At 46.6% G+C, this 14485-nt stretch overlaps 1 protein-coding gene across 14 annotated transcripts in view; it reads right to left on the reverse strand.

The window, feature by feature from the left end:
• Positions 1-3337: 3337 nt before the first annotated feature.
• Positions 3338-14485, reverse strand: part of Bcor (BCL6 interacting corepressor) — a 123780-nt gene continuing 112632 nt past the window's right edge. For all 14 annotated transcript variants that reach the window (XM_017318623.2, NM_001168321.1, XM_017318621.2 and 11 more), the window contains 7 exons: positions 14024-14349; positions 13457-13714; positions 8103-8269; positions 6986-7131; positions 5851-5928; positions 5513-5669; positions 3338-4518 (listed from right to left, as the gene is read on the reverse strand). In XM_017318623.2, coding sequence (XP_017174112.1) covers positions 4227-4518; positions 5513-5669; positions 5851-5928; positions 6986-7131; positions 8103-8269; positions 13457-13714; positions 14024-14349 — 1424 coding nt within the window. In that variant the 3' untranslated portion in view covers positions 3338-4226. The remainder of the gene's footprint in view (positions 4519-5512; positions 5670-5850; positions 5929-6985; positions 7132-8102; positions 8270-13456; positions 13715-14023; positions 14350-14485) is intronic.

A 14485-nucleotide genomic window follows, 5' to 3' on the forward strand; every position in this document is an offset into this window, starting at 1 on the left:
TTTTTAGCACTACAACATAGACACTTCTGCTGGGTCTCTGCTGAACCAAGTACACAAGACCCGTGAGTTCATCTCTTTTTGTACTTGGATTACAATCCATTGAGGATTACCATGCAAAAGCACTATGTTCTGGGATGGAGATGTAGCTCAGTTGGTAGACTGCTTGCCTAACAAGCATGAAGCCTTGAGTCTGATCACAGCACCGAATAAACTGGGCATCATGGTTCATGCCTATAATCTCAGCACTTTGGAAGTAGAGGCAGGAGGAGCACAAATTCAAGTAAGGCCATCCTGGGCAACATTAGGTCCTTTCTCAAACAAATGAATGTACCCAACAAAACTATTTTGTATGTGTATATATATATATATGTATATATATGTATATATATATATATATATATATATATATATATATATATATATATATATATAAGCACAATATGAGGCAAGCCTGTACAACAGCTGACTCAAGAGGACCACAATGCTATCTTTGGGACATTGGCTAAGTCTTTCTGTGTGGTCATATCATCAATGGGACACAAAGCTTTAATTGGCTCTGGCTGTCACTCAAATTTGGTCTCTATCTTTGTTCATCTCTTTTCACCCAATGTCTCCTTTTTAAAACACCAAACATTGTTATGATCAGTTTTCATGTCAACGTGCCACAAGTTAGAGCCATCTGAGCAGGTAGCCTTACCCAAAGAACTATCCAGATTTCCTTCATAGATATGGGACGACCTTCTCCAACTATGGGCTGCCCCATCTGGTAGCAGTCCAGCTAAAAGGGGGGAGGCATAAGGACCATCATTCTACATGGCTTTCCCTCTAGTTGCCATGTTAATTTGCAGAAACTATGGCTGCTCATTACTACATTGATATCAGAATTTTGGAAGTAGAAGCAGGGGGGGGGGCCCTGTGGAACCTTCTAGGTTTTTCAGTGCCAGATTGGGGCTGCTGAGGTACTTTGCATCAAGGAAGAAACAACTACTGGATTCTCAGCCTCTTAGGTGATTAAGCTGTTGTAACTATTTTAATGTGTGGCAACGTAATACATTTATCATATATATTGTATATACATTATCCCATTGGTTCTGTCCCTCTAGAGAACCCTAATAATACAAACGTGTATCATTCAAATGTGAAAGTGACATAAATAGGTTTGCATAGAGAACTCTGAGGGCTAACGGTGTGTCGGTGTGGTACATTACTTACTTAGCATGCCCAGGCCCCGGCTCTAACTTCAGTACACCAATTAAAACTTAACAAAGTATCACATAAATTTGGTGTGGAGATACAAGCTCCTTTTTCTTTTAAAGTGTTGTTTTGGGGATTTTAAAACTTTGTTCATTTATTTTTGAGTTTCTCTGCATAGCCTTGGCTGTCTTGGAACTCACTCTGTAGACCACGCTGGCCTAGAACTCAGAGATCCACTTGCCTCTGCCTCCTGAGTGCTGGGATTAATGGCTCATGGTACCACTACCCACCCACCCCCAGCCCATTTTCAGGAGTAAGGTTTTCCTATGGAGCCTTGTCTGCCAGGAACTTGGTCTCATACAGAGACTGAGCACCCACTGCTGCCTCCCATCCCAGGTGTTGGATTAAGGTTGAATGCCACCTCTGGCTAAAATTTTATTATGTTCATCTTTTATGTGTGTGTGCATGTGTCACGGAGCATATACAGAGGTCAAAGGACAACTTGGAGTAGGTTTTCTCCTTCCTCCACGTGGGTCCCAGGAATGGAACTCAGGTCATCAGGCTTGGTGGCAGGCACCCACTCCAGCTGAGCCATCTCATCAACCCAAGCTTTTAAAACCTGTTCTCAACTTCCGGAAGGCTTCGTGGACGCTCTCTACCAGCTTTCCCAAAAGCCTTAAGGCAGAAGCTCAGTTTGCCCACATTGAGCTCCTTTGGTCCCCACATCCTTCAAGGCCCCACTTGGGACTCTCCCTTTGCTTCCAGCTGAAATAACCTTGGAATTTTGGTGCGGATTTCCCTTGAAGCTCCTGGCAGCCTTTTATTCTCTTAGAGTAGTTTCAGCTTACCATGAACTCTTCTGCCTTGCTCGCTGCTGTGGGCAGCACTGCTCGGCTGGTCTTGCTTCCTATCCATTTTTCCCCCCATTTTGGCCTTTCTGCCTACATATGAGGTGACGATCTGCGTAACCAAATCTCACCAAAATCAGCCTGGAGTGGGGAGACTGTTGACACTGGATGACAAGAACTTCTCTCTGCTGAAAAATGCTTGTGTAGGGTTTTTTCTCATGATCATAAAAGTTGATCAAAAACCAACCCGTTGCCTTTTTTCCACATATAGTCCAAACTTCACTTGGTAATCCATCTTCCCAACAAACATTTCTCTAATACACATGGAGTTATCCAACCACACTACATTTCCTCATTCCCAACCATGTCTTGATTTGCTTGCCTGTCAGGCCATAGCATTTGCAGGCCTCCCCCAATCTCTACCTTCCTCCCCATCTTGGTGTACTTAAGACTCTACTTAATAACTGGATGTTGGAATGCTACAGCAGTAACTGGAAGCTTCCCTAATCCATCCTTCTGTTTTGATTCGTTTCTGCTGTTGGAGGGTAAAACAAGCTGCAAGGGAGTCCAGCTTCCCAGCCTTGTCTGTAGAAGAATGGAGTTAAAGGACTGTGGAATGAACCGATTGACAATACGAGTAGATAGTGCTAGAAAAAAGTAACAGCAGTAGAAATGTTGAAACTGCAGACCTTGCTGGTCAGGCTAAACAGAGAACCAAAACAAAAAGGCCTAGAGGAAGAAAAGTGACAATAACGATAGCATTTCAGGGAAAAGCTCTCCTAAAGGCCCAAGATATAATGGATGTGGCACTGCAGTAGGTGAGGGTCAAAAGGAATTTAAGTGAGCCAGGGCAATCAAAGGAGAAAGGGACAGAAGACCTGAGGCTGGGTATGCTGGTACATGCCTATAACCCCAGCTACTCAGAAGGGTGAAGCAGGATGATTGAATCTGAGCCCAGGAAGAAAGTGAGAACACTTTCTAAAATAAACGTAGGGATGGGTTCAATGGTAGTATAGTTGTTTAGCATGTGTGAGGGTCTGGTTTTGATCCCCAAAACCTCAAAAAGGGATGAGAGAGAGAGAGAGAGAGAGAGAGAGATCTAAGAATCACACTCCCAGAATGAGATGATGAATCATATTCTCAGAATAGCTTCCCTAAAGGCCTTAGTCTACTTTGATTTGTGGAGACGAACTTGTTTACAAGTTGCCCACAGGGACTCCATCATCCTCATGTACAGGAAAGCCCGTGACAATGGCTAACTACTTCCGGAATACAAAGGATGCAAAGTACTTCAATTTGCTCCTTTCCTCAACAGGTTTATTGCCTTTTAAGAAAAATTTTTGTAAAATATAAATACAAAGGCAGAGAATTTACTTACAAAGTTAAAACACAGATTTCAAACATAAACACACAATTCAGAAAATTTTAGTTTTATGTACATTTTCAAGCAACCTCAACATATTATGTTAGTTTTCAATATTTTACAGAGTACAGAAAAAAATAGCTCAAAGTCTTCTTTAAATAAGAGCATAAAATGTTTAAACATATAAACAATCCGGTTTGATGTGTGAAAAGTAATTTCACAGCTTTTAAATTAGGATACAAAAGTTTCTTACAATTAGTTGTTGTGTGTGGATATGGTTTGAATTTATATTACATACCACTGGATCACGTCCAATAGCATTTACCTGGTGTGAGCAGGTACTCTGTAAACAAAACATAAAAGTATACCACCACCAAGTGCCTTCACCCAATTCACTCCAGCAAACCAAACACATAGTCCTCACCACACAATACACCCATGGCCCGCCACCAGAGCTTTGTATGAAATTACGCCAAGCACAGAGCTCCTTTTCATTTATTCATTTATTCATTTATTTTTTTCTCCTTAGAAAAGAACAGAAAAGAAAAATGTTCCAAGTAAAAACGAACATACATTTCAAAGCATGTGTACACTGAAAAATAAAGACATTTCAACAGCTTCATAAAAACTGACTTAAAATTTTAGAAAGAAAACACGGGCTTCTGGGTTCTTCTGACCGGAGTAACTTCTCTTATATAAAGAAGAGATATTTTCATATGTAATAGTGTCCTTTCTTTACAGAAATTGTTGTATTATGACACATATGCACAAGGATTAACACTATAACACACTGTACACAGTGGGTGGGCGGGGCAGGTGGCTCACCAGTAGTTTTCATGGCCCGTGTCACTAGGGTGGAGCCACTCCACAGAGGAGCCCAGCAGTGTCTGGAGCTCATTGGTGAATTCCACCAGATCCAACAGCTCCTTGCTTTCAGGATTGAAGGCTTCCAGGTCTTTGGGGCAGGAGAACAAGAGACTTGTTGAGACCTGTCGGTAAAACTCCGCCTCTGCAATGGTGACAATTTCCAGATTGGGAAAATTGCTACGGAATATCCGGGAGGACATTTTCAACTTCTTGAGCACGTCTGAGAGCAGAAGCCAGTTTCGTGGCCTAGAAAATAGAAAGGGGTGGGACTTAGATTTCTGGCCAAATGGAAAGGTACTACAGTACCCTGACTACTTTTGAGTACTAACCAGGGCCAGCTGTCTTTTGGTCAACCCTCCCACTGGCTCTCTCCCACCATAGCTCATCACTGGACTTTGAGGTAAGGAGAGTAACTGCAGCTGAAAGAACTCAGGCCAGATCTCGTTTCCTACGAAGAACCTGTACTAGGATTTGAACAAGCTTCACTGTGTCTGCTGAGGATGGAAACAAATGGAGAAAAAGTCCTGCTCACCCAGCTCTAGCTAAAACTTGCTTCATGCTTCATGTAGACCAGGCTGGCCTCGATCTCAAGAAATCCACCTGCCTCTGCCTCCTAAGTGCTGGGATTAAAGACGTGTGCCACCACACCCGGTTTTTCTTAATACTCTTAATAGCTAGCTAATACCCTTCAGAATTTCTGTCGCTGTTTGTGATGGCATATGTGTTTATCGTTTCAGAGCTGAGGAGATTATTACTCATTAAACACTTTTGTCCCCACATAGCACAGCATAGCTGTTTCTTGAGATGTATGCCCCAGAGGACGGTATGAAGGTGCAGCAGCACACCCATAGGGGACACATGGGATCTAACCAAATCTGAGGACACATTAAGGATTCCAAGTGTGACTGTCCTATTCTTAGATAAGGAGGTAGATTATCACTACAATCCAATTATACCTCAAGTCTTGGGGGAGTTCCTAGGGTGATTTGTTCGGGAATGGGTGACAACTGTAATATCCAAGATGGTGGCTCTAAGCTCCTGCTTTCTCATGAGGGCAACCTATACCATGCTATGGTTAAGCCCCATCTCCACTGGGCATAAATAATCAAGCAATCTGGACCCTAAGCCAAAGTTTGCCGACAGCTAAGGAGCCACCCACTCATCTACCTTCATCTGCCTAATGGGACAAACTGCCTTAGAAGCAGCTTGGCCACTTTGTGCCAGAAATAGCCATGCTCACCCCTGAGCGACAGACACTTGGATGTTATAACACGGCAAGAGGGAGCTTTCAGCAAACTCAAACTCAAACAAATCGCTATAGGTATCCTCTTCCTCATCTGGGTCTTCTGGTCCTGGGGGATTAGCCAAAACATCGTACCCACTTTCGTCATCTGGTTCTAATGTAAGACAAATGAGAGAGAGGGATCCGTTAACTACAGAAGATTTCAGCCGCACCACCACATCCAGACCTCTAACAATCTTCTCCAGTGACCAAGTTTTTCCAGTGCCCACCGCCCTCCCTCCGGGTAGGCATAGACATTGGAAGCCATCCACTCCCCACAATAAAAAGCTGCTTACCACACACAGAGCTGCCATAGAACTCCCAAGCGCCGCTGGTGTCATCTTCACTGCGACCCTGCAGGTCATTTAAATAGTCTGCAGAGAAACAGGGGTAGTGATGGAAGATCACTAGGTGTGGTGTCGCACAACTATAATCCCAGAAAGTTTGAGGCCAGCCTGGGCCCCACTATGGGCTCCTGTCCCCACACGAAACAAAACGTCACTTGACAATAACAAAATGCTGATCTACTTAGGGTGCATTTCTCCTATGAACTCATGATAGGCTATTTTATGAATGGGTCTGCACGTAGCCTCTCAATTCTTAGAAGCCTTCTGTGGTACATAACTGTTATCCTGACTTGCCGAGGGACAGGCCACCCTGGCCTACCAAATGAGAGCGAAGAAGCTCTGCAGCTTTTGCCTATAAAACCAAGGAAGAACTGTATTTCTACACCTTGTCTCTGATCAACTGAGTAACTTCTCCCAGTGAGTCCAACTCAAGATGGGCATGAGTGGGTCATGGTCCAGCTGAGGGAATCCCTTCCCAGAATGTCTGATAAGGAATGCAAACTGTAAGTGCGCCTGAGAGTCATAAAACCCTCTGTGCTTCTGTTTAGGGGAATCTCCTAGCGCCTGGGGCTTAAAAGATGGCTTTACCCTAAGATCAAACAACATCACCCCAAACTGCATGCCCATCAGATTGTGTGACTCCATACAGACTTGCTATGTAAACTTATGAGCCATACTTCGGGAAAAAGGAGATTTCTAGAAAGGGAAACTAAACAAACAATCAAAGAACGCTACCATGAAGAAGCCAAATGGCCTCACTATAACAGGATTACACCATCAAAAACCAACCAACCAACCAAACAAACAACCTTTGCATTCTGCCTAGTCACACCCAAATCAAAATATACAGTTCCCATCTCTTCCCACCCCATCCACTCCTTAGGTGGTGTGAGTGAGAGCCCAGGGCTTTCCCTGTGCTAAGTGTTCAACTACCAGGCCTTCATAAGTCAGTCTGGCTGGCCTTACATGCATGATCTTCCATCCTTATGCTCTCAGAGTATCTAGGACTGTAGGTGCCCGAAACCATACTGTGCACAGGTGAGTCAAACTTTTGAGTAAGATTATTCATTGGACTACATCATACCTGTTAAAAACTTCTCCATAAGTTCACTGTGGGTCATTTTCATGATGGTTCTCCCTGAGTATGTGGCCAAAGTAGGGTCAGCACCATAGGAAAGAAGCAATCGTACAATTTCTAAGTGGTCATTCTCCACAGCATCATGCAGAGGCCTGGGAAGAGACACACAGTGACATTAAGCTTGTGTGAATACACACACACACACACCACCTTCTAAGCTAGAAGCAAAGACACACCACCTACAGTGAGCACCCGGGTATAAACGACTGGCTCAAAGTCAAAGAAGCAGCTCTCTTCTAAAGTACCAGTGAAGGGTCAGCTCTCAAGTACACATCTATTTTATCCTTAGGCCTAAGGAAGAACTTAAGTCTATGATGAAAGTGTCTTAAGGGCCTGACAGTGGTATATTCAAAGGAGGACACAGGAGTCAATGTTATTAGGAAACCAGGACACTCAGGAGGCAGAGGCAGGCAGATCTCTGTGATTTCAAGGCCAGCCTGGTGTACAGAGTGATTCTAGGATAAGCAAGGCTACATAGAAAGACTGTGTCCAAATAACAAAACAAAACAAAAGCCTAAAAGATTCACAGGTTACCTTTAGCTATCTATGCCCCGTCTCCCAGCAGTGTACCCCTCAAGATGCTGTGCTGACTCAGAGCAGAGGTTAAGCACCAAGTGAATACCAGGGCCTGGATGTGGGTGGTGACTGAGGAAGCAGTGGAGGGAGGGACATGTGGTCTTTAGTCTGTTGCCAGGGGTGTTTCAGCTCACAAGTACTTTGAATATGACTTCCCAGATGGTAATGAACAGTTTAGGGTTTGAAAAGGCAGCACCCTCTGACTCTTCAGGAAGACATAGCCTCTATGGAGGGTCCTGGTCTGTGGGAGAACTACAGAACTGGCCAAGACTAGGAGGGGTTTGTCTACACGTGCCAGGAAAACCTGTTCAGTTCACTTCTAGACTGGAATTTGTGCAGGTGCGATCTCTCCCTTTCTCTCTCTCTCTCTCTCTCTCTCTCTCTCTCTCTCTCTCTCTCTCTCTCTCAGGGGTTCTCTGCATCCCCTTAGAGCTACCGTCTGTTCCTCTAAAGGAAGGATGAGGATGCAAGGAGACACACCACTGACCTGGTTCCATCCTGGGCACTGCAGTTGACATCAGCGCCATATTCAAGGAGGTGGCGCACGATGTTGAGCCATCCCCTGGCGCAAGCTTCATGCAGAGCACAGTAGCCAGCATTGTCTCGATGATTGACATCACAGACCTTGTTCTCCAGGCAATATAAGACCACTTCCTGTGGGGAGGGAACAGGAAATACCATCCAATCACCACACAGTCACCTCACAAGGAAGACTTCTTCATAGTTCTAAGACTGCACACTGGGGCCTGAGAACCCACTTTGGTTTGGGTGGTGCCTGGATGTTTATTGAGGGGCTCAGAACAGTGTGAAGGGCTCTGTGTGGCCCAAAGCTATGAGGCCCCAATCTACTTGGCTCAGTGCTGAGGGAGCATGCAGAGATTCAGCTGCATAGGTCTCAAAAGGGCTCATTCAAAGCTAGGCATGGTGGCTCCCACCTGTAATTGCTAATGCTCGGGAGGCTGAGGCCACCGGACCAACAAGAATCTGAGACTGGTCTAAGATATACCGTGAGACCCTGCCTCAACAAAACAAATCCAAGGGTGCATTCACCTGTACAATGGCATTTATGTTTCACAGGGCCATTATAGATAATAAACAGCCAAGTTTAGATAAAAGTGAGAGTGATCAAAGGCAAGCAAAATGGAAAAGTTGTCACCACACCCCGCAACCCAGGGTGGGTCAGGTAGATTCCAGCCCTGTGTACAGAGGGGAGGCAGAGGTTGGGCAGCCAGGCCTCTGGATGAGAGGCAGGGCTCTAGTTGGGGCTTCTTGCCAGGTATCTTAGACATCACCAAGGAGTGGCATGAAGCTAAGTGAGGTGGGATACACCTGTAATCCCAGCACTCAAGAGACTGAGGCAGGGGGATGACTTTTAAGTTTGATGCCAGCCTTAGTGGCAAGCCTGGGATATAAAGCAAAATCCACTCTTAATAACAAAGAAACAAAACAACCCCCCCCCCAAGAAACAGTCACGTGAGGAAAAAAGGCATACAGAGAGCTGGGGAGGCGGGGAGTAGTGCAGCAGGAGAGCCTTTGCTTGCTAGGCCATGCTCTGGGCTTTATTCAGTCACACCACCAAGGACACTAAGACCTCAAATGACCCACCTTTCCTCACTTCTCATTCTACTCAAGACTGAATCAATGAAATACACTCTTATTTACCTACGTCAGTGACAAGAATCAGATAGATCACATAGTAGAACAAACTAGAACAAGCCCGCCCCTCCCCCTCTGCGGAAGGCGGTCAGTGTCAAGAGTCTGCATCCAAATCACTATTATTAATCTCAGTTCTTTAGCAAGTTAAAATATTAATATGAACCACTCCCAGTAAGCACGGCAGTAATTTATTCCATGTCTTATTACCATGATTAAGCAAGTTTTCAAACACATTGAACAGTATCTGTCGCCAGGAAACAGGTTACGCTATCTTCCTCTAAGTCATGCCAAGTAGATCAGTCCTAACTTCTAAGAATGGGGGTAAGTGTGGGGGTGGCCTAACACATGGCCTATCAGTGAAAGGGAAACCTCACAGGTAACACTGGGGAAACTTATCTGTTAGACATGGCTCCTGCTGGCCACTCATAGACATGAGGTGGGTTGTGAAAAAAATCTCTTATGCCCTTTCTAGGACAGTTCAGTCAAAGGTAAGGGTCACTTAGGTCCTAACTAGAATGTTCCAGATGCCTCCCTGTGAGCCTAAAGCTGCATGCTGGGAAATCTGACCATCTGTGCCGTGCTGCTTCAGGTCACCACGGCGGCTCCTTTCTAAAACAAGGGGAGGAAGAGAAAAGGCATGCCTGGCTCGGTGTTTCTTCCTTCAGGTTCTAACCTGCCAGAAAGCCCACAATGCTCTGAGCTCCCAGGCCACCTGCCCTGAGCACCGGTATCCAGGATACCGTATGAAGCTGCTGCTCTTTTAGCAGGCCCTCGCTAGCCAGACTCGAGTGGACGGCTGCAATCTAATGAGCTGTGTGCCCCAGCCAGGAAGAGACCTCATCACGTGACTCTGGGATCGGCGAGCGCCACTGACTGCTGTGCAAAGATCAATTTATGTGGATCCCGGCGGTCTGCCCAGTGTCCTCTCTCAACCCAGGGTTTATTTGTTCTGACAATTATGGCCCTCACCTGGAAGCCTATCTTGCTACAGGGCAGATCTGAGGGAACCTAGAAATGAAAGAAGCCAGAGCAGAAGGCCAAGTCGATTCGCTCTTTTCCCCGTAGGAAGGCTGGGAAGGTAGCAGTGGCCACACACTAGGTGAGGTATTTGCCATGGCCTATCCTCACTCAGCTACACTGATGTCACTTGGCGTGAGATCTTGCCCCACACCACTCTCCACAGCCTAGGAAACTCCAGGAAGAAAAGTGGGAGTGTTCTCATCCAACACTCTGGGAGACTGTGGTCCAGAGGGGTTAAGATTCCCAACCAAGGGGAACTATTCGACTCATCACTCAAACCAATTCCCAGGTCTGCTGGGAAGCCTCGAAAGGCCCAATGAAAAGCTCCAGCTAGAGGGCTTCAATCCAGCTGTTACCAGCAGCATCCCTCCGACCCCACTGCTGAGGTCATGCAAGCTAATACCACTCTCCTAGGTGGAAGGGTGGCCTCTTTACAGATGCCAACTGCTGTTCCCAACAGAGAATGGGGAAGATGTGTGCCGCCTGATACATCTCTCTTGTTATTTTTTGCATCAGAAATGGGTGTTTGAAGGACAACCCACCCATTCCTAAACAAAAATCAAACTGTTTTTGTTGGACAATTCTGTTAAGAGGCCATAAGCCGAATGCCATTAACCGCAAAATGTAACCATAAAGGCCATAAACTCGACATTGTTAATTAATTAAATGCCTCATTAACTTTTTTAAAAACATGATTTATTTAATTCATAGAAAATTTAACCATCACCACTAAATGCACAAGCATGTGGTTGCATGCTGGTATTTTAGCAAGAGAAATAGAAGCCTTCTTAGGAGACAAACAATGTTCAGTGTCCCTTGCCTGCCTGCCTGATCAGCGGTCTATCTAGTTAAGACACCCCTGAAGAGATGGGGTGCTGTAAACCCCTAGACACACACTAGCTGAAAGAGAATGAGGGTCGGGGGAGAGGACTTTCGTTTTTACTGTACTTTAGCCAACTAGGAAAACAGTAGTAAAGTTCACTGCTGGAAGAACTCCATAGCTGCAGGTTTCCAACAGTTCCCTACAGGACCAGGAAATTGCCCTTCATTTAGAAAGTTTGAAATTGCCGCATCTGAATGGCCTATCATCCAACACCGTACATTCTGCCAAAAGAAACCCAGGAAAGGCAGACTCTGGGTGAGTGAAATGGTTAACATTAACAGTTAAATCACCCGGGATTGAAATTTACAGATTGAAAATTCCACGTGCCTGCATGGAGAAGTTCAGTAAATATTCCCCGGGCCATCAAAGGAACAGAGCCTAAAAAAGTGCTCCTTCGCAGAGACCTCAGACCTACCGGCTGCATAACAACTATTCCTTAGAGAAGCCACAAGGGTCTCTTGAGCCTCGCCATTTCTCTTTGCAAAGGTGTAAGACCTTTGGAAATGATGCCGAGATCAAAGGGCTAAGAAAGAAGCCTTGTTTCTCTATGAGCAAAGAAGCCCGCTGCCCTTGAGGGAGCCCTCATTCCCTCACCGGCTCCTTTGGTGAGCTTGCCAGAAGCCCAAGTGGAGCACTGGTGAAGCTCCTTGAAAGGAAATCGATGCAGAGCACGAAGCCTCACCCTTGTCCTAGGTGGTGATGCTCTCTCTCTCTGCTTGCGGTTAAACAACCAACGGCCACTTGCACTTAAACCACAGTAACTGAGCTGATAACCAATCTTTCCTTCTAGCTATCTCTGAGCTAGTCCTGAGATATAAAACACAGATGTATTAATGCAAACAACAGCACACACAACCAGAAACACAAGTGCACCCAAGGACCATCCTTCCCTCAAGTTCCCACCTACAAAGCTACAATTCCCAGGCTGGGATTTCCGTCACTGGTTATTGTAGGGCTAGGCGATCCCACCTCGAAGTACAATGGTTATCAGAATGAAAGGATGTCAGGGTGCCGGCTAAATCCTGCTGGCCCTAGCCAAAGGTGGGCCAGGGTATTCACCCTTTTCCTTCACACCTCCACACACAGCTTGCTGAACTGCATTTCATTCTGACCATCCAACTCCCAGGGGGCTGATGTCAGCATTAAAAAAAGAAGAAGAAAGGCCTTTGCCCCGTGGCCTATTGCACCACAATTTCAATTGGTAAGTGGGCGTGGCGGGCATACAGGGGCAGAAATAGGAGGTTAGCTCTAGGGGGTTCTGAACTGCAGGAAGGGTCCCCCTGGAGCCTTTGGAGCGAAGAGTCCAACCAAGAAGAGCTGGGGAAGGTGGTGATGGGACAGGGCTGGGCTTTGCCGTCACTGTTCAGGGTCAGTATCTTTCCAAGATCTGTAGTCCCCCTGCAACTTTTGTCAACCGAAAGTGCAGAGAACAGCAGTTGCAAGCCCAAAGAAGATGAGAGGGAAAATGGATTACTGTGGATCATGCAGGCTTGGGAGCACACTCAGGCGGGCCAACACTGAGGGCACAGGTCCAGTTGGCAGCAATGAGTTTGGGGCAGAGCCCCTCAGGTTGCCTCCCTCTCTCAGATGTCATTCCAGTCAGGGCTGCTTCCCCAACAGCAGTGGGTCCACACCAACCATCCCCACAGTCACTTCCGACTCCTCAAGACCACCTTTCTACCAGCAATAGCATAAGCCACCCTAAATAGAGCTGATAGCTTCTCTACACCCCTTTTAATCACAAACCAAAAGAAATCATTACAATTTACCTCAGTTGCCAAGTCCTGGGTTATGTCAGACTTTCTTTCAGAGCTAAGGGAGCAAGCGTGGCATGGCTGGCTTACCTGCCTGAACAGGAACAGAACATCTGAGGCTTGCTTTGGTTTTTCTACCCTGACAGACCTAGCTACCAAAGAGCCAACAGTGGTGGCGCATGCCTTTAATCCCAATACTTGGGAGGCAGAGGCAGGCGGAGGATTTCTGAGTTCAAGGTCAGCCTGGTCTACAAAGTGAGTTCCAGGACAGCCAGGGCTGCACAGAGAAACCCTGTCTCGAAAAAAACAAAACAAAACAAAACAAACAAAAACCCCAAAAACCAAAAAAACAAAGAGCCAACAGCCAGAGTGGGTATGATACAAACATCCTGCTGGGCCTTGGAACACCTCCTGATGTAGAGGGGCTGGGCTCCGCTCTCCAAGGCCCTCCCTGAAGCTCCTGCACCCAGCCTGCAGCAGCAGCAGCTGGATGCTTCGGATTCCCAGTACCCACAAGTATACACTCACCTCATAGCCTAGCCGGGCAGCCCGCTGCAGGAGGGTCTCGCCAGCATTCTTATTGACAATAAGTCTCCGAGCTTCTGGCGGCATGGGGCGAGACTGGGTGGTCTCTTGAGGAGAATTTGAGCGTGGCAGCTGGGTGGCCTGGGTGGCCGGTAGCAATTGTTGTAGACGGTCAAAGGGCTTTGGCTCCTGCTTGGCTGGTGGTGACAAATCGTAGTCCGAACTGGGCTCAGGTCGTTTTCTGAATCTCCGCACAGTCATCTGTCACGAGAGTAAGCAGTATGCACAGGTAAGACTGTGACCCTTTAACACCCCCATTGCTTCTTCTCCCTTTCCTCTTCAAGTGATAAACCCACAGAGAAAGACACTTGTCTTTTTTTTGGGGGGGGGGGGATGGTCGGTCAGAGGAGGGGTGGGGTGGGGTTTCACTCTTACTAATTTGAAACTTCATGGCCACCCAGTGCACATGCCCCTCTAAGACAGGAGCGGTGGCAAGGGAGTGCAGTCCAGGAAGATGGGAGCTTCCTTCATAAGAAGCAGGCACAAGGTGGGGAGCAGGGCAGAAGGTACCTTAGTGTCAGTGTTCTCCACATAGTAGTCGCCTGTGATCTGCAAGCTCCTCCTGGACTCCTGAGGTATCAAGTGCTTGGTTTTGCACAGTCTCTTCCCGGATGGCTTCTCGATGTTGTCTGTGTATTTTTGCAGCGGGGAGGCAGCCTGGCAATCCTCGTCTTCCCCTGTGCACAGCACATCTGTCTTCTGGCTTTCTTTAATTTTCTGCTGTTTGGCAGGCAGCCTTGAGGCTGGCGTGCAGCTTGGCTGAGTCTGCTTTTTGCCACTTGCATTGGTGGATGAAAGGCTCTTCATGGGCGGAGAGCCTGAGAGCACAGGCAAGCCTAAATACGGAGGGGGAGGGGGCGGTGCCGGGCGGGGGAGGGGCAGAAGAAGCAGGCGTTACACAGTTGTAGCCGATGCAGAAAGAAAAGCCCATTGTTAGCACTGATCACTGGAGCGGCTTCAGTTTTTAAAGAT

The sequence above is a fragment of the Mus musculus genome, chromosome X, assembly GCF_000001635.26.
Source record: "Mus musculus strain C57BL/6J chromosome X, GRCm38.p6 C57BL/6J".
Taxonomy (NCBI): domain Eukaryota; kingdom Metazoa; phylum Chordata; class Mammalia; order Rodentia; family Muridae; genus Mus; species Mus musculus.